The sequence below is a fragment of the Triticum aestivum genome, chromosome 1D, assembly GCF_018294505.1.
Source record: "Triticum aestivum cultivar Chinese Spring chromosome 1D, IWGSC CS RefSeq v2.1, whole genome shotgun sequence".
NCBI lineage: Eukaryota > Viridiplantae > Streptophyta > Magnoliopsida > Poales > Poaceae > Triticum > Triticum aestivum.
The window spans coordinates 337287979-337292614 of NC_057796.1; the positions used below are offsets into that span (position 1 = coordinate 337287979).

General features: G+C 50.2%; 1 protein-coding gene across 1 annotated transcript; it reads right to left on the reverse strand.

The window, feature by feature from the left end:
- Window positions 1-583: 583 nt before the first annotated feature.
- LOC123181886 (probable membrane-associated kinase regulator 1) lies at window positions 584-2623 on the reverse strand. Its single transcript, XM_044594293.1, has one exon. The coding sequence runs from the start codon at window positions 2454-2456 to the stop codon at window positions 1311-1313; it is 1146 nt and encodes a 381-aa protein (XP_044450228.1). The 5' UTR covers window positions 2457-2623; the 3' UTR covers window positions 584-1310.
- Between the last annotated feature and the right edge of the window lie 2013 nt (window positions 2624-4636).

A 4636-nucleotide genomic window follows, 5' to 3' on the forward strand; every position in this document is an offset into this window, starting at 1 on the left:
TTATAGAACAAGTATTTCGAGACGGAGGGAGTAGTTTATTAAGCAGTACTCCTACAATATATGATGAGAGGACGGCAAGCGTAGGCAGGAAAATTAATCATGTGTCGTCGTCCCGGTTGTTGAATGACCCCTCAAAAGATTCCTCACCTATCTATCTATCTATCTATCTATCTTGGCTTGAACAGAGACAGTCAAACATGCCATGTCTAATCTCGAGCTAAGATCTGACTTTAACCAGCCCGCACATGTGGAAGGACCAGATCTAGCGAGGCGATCGTTGCAACCACTTTTAACTTCTTGTGCCGCCTGCTCGGATCCACTGCAGCTCCCCTCTCCCACGAGAAGCTACAACGGCCTAATGTAGGGTTGCAAATAATTTAAATATATTGATTCACTAGTTGTACGTTAATGACAAGCTGATGGGAAGTGCTAATTGGGAACTTCGTTTTTCTGAGTGGTGCTCATTGAGAACTAAATATGCATAACAATCAAGGGAGCATACAATTAAAAAATGAACACATGAAACGGGGAGGGGCAAAAGACATTGTACTTTTGCGAAGCGATACTAATCATACACCAAATCTCAAGTACAGGAGGCAAACTATATTAGGAGGATTAGCTGAATAAACACTTGTCTCGAGACATCATTACAAAACAAAATTTGACACCTCTAGCTCAGACTTCCACATCATACCCAAAATCCCACTCCTAACCTTTTTGGAAGGGAACCCCGGTCTGGTTAACTAAGGATTCTGCACACCTCTTCTCCGGAGCATGAGGTATTTGCATCAGCACCTCGATCACAAATTTAAGTTGGCAGATTCATATTCTGAACTTGATGGGATAGAATGCTAGCAACCCCCCGCTTCTTCTCAAACCAATGGATTTCATTTGGCAAATTTTACAATGCAGAGGCCATCCAAAAGATGATATTTTCACTGAAATACACCCAACTTAAGATTCTAGGATATTTCCGCTGTAATACACTCAACCTATATGAGAGCATTTCCAGTAACTTTTAAATCTTCTTAGATGGATTTGATGTATTTAGGTTTTAGAGGCAATATTTGGAGGACACCGACGCAAATTTCACACTGCGGGAGAAAAGACGTCCAAAGGAAGGAGGATTAGAGTCTCATTTTACCCCTTCGAACTACCCTTATTTACCAACATCATCTTAAAGTCTTGCCCAAAGGACACAAAGCTAATTAAACGAACAAAAATTAACACATGGATGGATACCACTGATTAATCAGCCTTACTCAGCTCCTCGCACGAATCCTAGTGCATGCATGCATGCACCCGCGCGCTCAGAACGCGGTGATCTCGCCGGCCGCCGCCGACGCCGGCACCTTGCGCGGGCACAGGGACACGACGCCGCCCATTGTGTTCTTGCAGTGCGCGATGGCGCCCTCGATGGCGCTCTGGAGCTCCTCCATCGAAGACGACGACGCCGCCGACAGCGACACGGGCCGCATGCCAATGCTGCTTGTCATGGCCGCCGCTGCTGCGGCCGGCACGTCGGGGAAGCCGACTCCGCCTGCTCCGCCGAAGGAGAGCATCCCGGAGTGGTTCGGCGACGACCGCATCGACGACGGGCAGCTCGCCGCGCACCGCTTCTGACGCGGGAACCGGAGGTTGCCGGAGAACGAGTTTGAGTGCGCGTACTTGCCGGTGCTCGCCTCCGCCTCCGCCGCCGCCGCGGACGCGGCGGCGTTGTCTTCGTCGCCCCGCTTCTTCCGGATCGAGAAACTGAACGGCTTCTTGAAACACTGCTGCTGCTGCGCCGGAGGCTGCGGCTGAGGCTGGTTGTTCTGGTTCTTGGGGATCTGGGACAGCTTCTCGTACAGAGGCTTCACCTTCTTGGCGTACTTCTTGATCACCTCCTTGGCGAGCGACTTGTTGGACGGCTTCTTGGCGGCCGGCGCGGCGCCGCGGTGGAGGAAGACGGAGGAGAAGCGAGTGGCGAAGGACGAGAGGTACTGCTTGCCGGTGCGCTTGGCCGGCGGGAGCCCGGCGTAGGAGGCGGTTCCCTGGAGCAGGTTGGGGTGGCGGTCGTCGTCGGCGGCGGAGCTGGGGCGGGAGGATGAGGGGGCGGAGTCCGGGAGCAGGAGCGCCGCGCAGTCGGTGGAGAAGGAGGAGGAGGTGCTGCCGTTGGAGTCGCGGGAGGAGTTGGAGGTGGAGGTGGAGTCGGAGGCGGAGGCGGAGGAGGTGGAGGCCGACGCGAGCAGCAGCGTGCGCACCATGGAGATGCGCGGCGACAGGTGCAGCGGCAGCAGCTGGCCCTTGTAGAACAGGTCGTCGGCGGGGCACAGCTGCGCCGCCGACCGCTGCTTGGACCCCGGCGACTGCGTCACCGTGAACTCGAACTCGGACGACGACGCCGAGGACGAGGCCGGCGACGGGAACGACTTGACGCCCCCGTAGCCGGCGTCCTTGGCCCTCGCACGGCCCATGGTTGGTTCACGGCGTGCTATCCTACGCTGCGGGTTCGTTCATGGCGTGGGCTCGCAGTCGCGGGAGGAGGAGAGGAGTGGAGAGGCGGGGGCGGTCGGCAGAGCAGATCGAGGTGGGATGGGAAGTGAGAAGAAGGAAGAAAGGTGAAAACTTTTACGAGGCTGACGACTTTATGATTGGGTTGGGAGCCGCGCGCGCCCTCGTGTCCGAGACGAGAAAGATGCGTATGCACCGTCAGTCACATGGCAGGATGCCCTCACCAGCCGTTCGATCGACCGCCATAAAAAATGGGCTTCTGGAGCACTGTTTGCAACGCTGGATTGATTGCTCGAGCTGTTTCTGCTGAAACTCTGGCAGTAAAGTTTATACTACGTTTCGACCAGTGTTTGGAACACGGGACTCTTTTCTCAGATCCTCACTGTAACTGAGCCGTTTCTTCTGAAATTCTGGTAAAGCTTCTGTGTAGCATACTCTCAAATGCAGTGTTTGAGATGGACTTTGTACTACCATGCATGATTGGTTTGGTGTACTGTACACGGGTTGAAAATTGAGGTGGTACAGTACATATATAGTGATAACTCGTGATTTAAATGGTGTATCATGCAGTGTATCTTTTCCCTGCTTGGACAGATTTGTACACTCCTACTATGTCCTGCCCTACACGAATTTAAAGTTGTACATTTACGCTGTACCAGAGTATTGTTTCATTTCAGAGTGCCGGTCAAATGGTTAGGTGGTCACTCATATGTAGTCTTAAAACAGGTGAATTTCAGTTCAACAGACCATAGAAACCCAACCTTGTATTTTTACCAGCAACACGTGGTTTACTTTCTCGTTTCACCCTCATTTCCCTCACCGCTGGTGCAGAGCAACACGTGGGAGAGGGGGGCCGCCGTGCATGTTGCATGTCCCCTTGACTCGCCGCTGTAGCCACGTCCCCCCTCCCTCCCGGCCCGTATGATGATATCCATGCAGATCGGATTGGCTCGCCGTTGCCGCCGTTCTTGTCTTGCGTGCGCCGTGGTGTGCTTCTACGCACATCATCATTGCCAAGAATCATAATCCGCTTGATGGCTTCGCTTATTGAATGATTGGGTGTAATGCTATGCCGATGCGTACAAAATCTAGAGGAGAAAACGTAGCGTGCATTTAGACCGGGCCAATCGATCGATGATGTGGCTGGGCTCCCCTCGCGAGAGCACCAGCTCTGGCTCCATCGATCATCGGCGCGCCGTGCAAGTGACAAGCCGCTGTCGACGGGCCGTACGCTTACCACACCAAAACTGTCCCCAAGTTATACTGAATATCTTGTACACATACCATAAGAAACAAAAAGAAATGTGAAGAATGCCAGATTTCAGGGAGACTGTTGGATTGACAATAAACCTTTAAACCAATCATATCCAAAATTATATAGTATTTGCTTCACTAAAGGGATTTATGTGGCTATGTTCTGACAAATAAGTGGGATTATGTACAAGAACCATGTGGGAAGATACTTTGGTTTTGCAGGATAATGTCAAAGCAATATGTGATGATACTGTATTTACTGAGATGTGGGATTCCATTAAATGAACTCTAAATGCTAACTGGAAAAAACATTGTGAGATCTTTGTAGAAGGAGGTCATCCTTCATTCTATAGATTTCCCTTAATTAAGATTCCTTTAAGAATTATATTTTTCTTTGGCTAATACCAAGGAATAATATTTTTCTCTCGCGAATTTCTCAACGAAACAATCTGAGAACAAGTGATTAATAGTTTCATCCTTGCCCCCTACTTGTGTGCCACGGATCGCCTCTCTTGTTTTCAGTGGCTAGCTTGATATGGGGAATTTTGAGACATGCTTTCAATCTCAGCAGCGTGCCAGACAATATACATAAGTTATTTAGCACATGGTTGCCTAGTTTTGGAAAACAAAATAAAAGATTGATTTTCTAGACAATGATGCTTGTTTTGAGTGAAAAGGGTCTCTGATCCTTTTTGTCCTGATTCATATAGTCGGTTATTGGTTGAATTCCCGGTCAATTATGAACGCACGACACACGGAACAAGAGGAGCTAAATTGGGCAGAAAGCTCTTCGAGCGGGTGGTGTCCTAGAGTGCTTTAGCTTACTGGTAGGTGAAAGCTGAAGAAAACGAAGGATTGTTAGAGTCTTTGTCTTGTTGCTTCAGTTACA

Bases quoted from the DNA above. Each gene is read 5' to 3' on its own strand.
- LOC123181886 (XM_044594293.1), bottom strand. From the start codon at position 2,456: ATGGGCCGTGCGAGGGCCAAGGACGCCGGCTACGGGGGCGTCAAGTCG.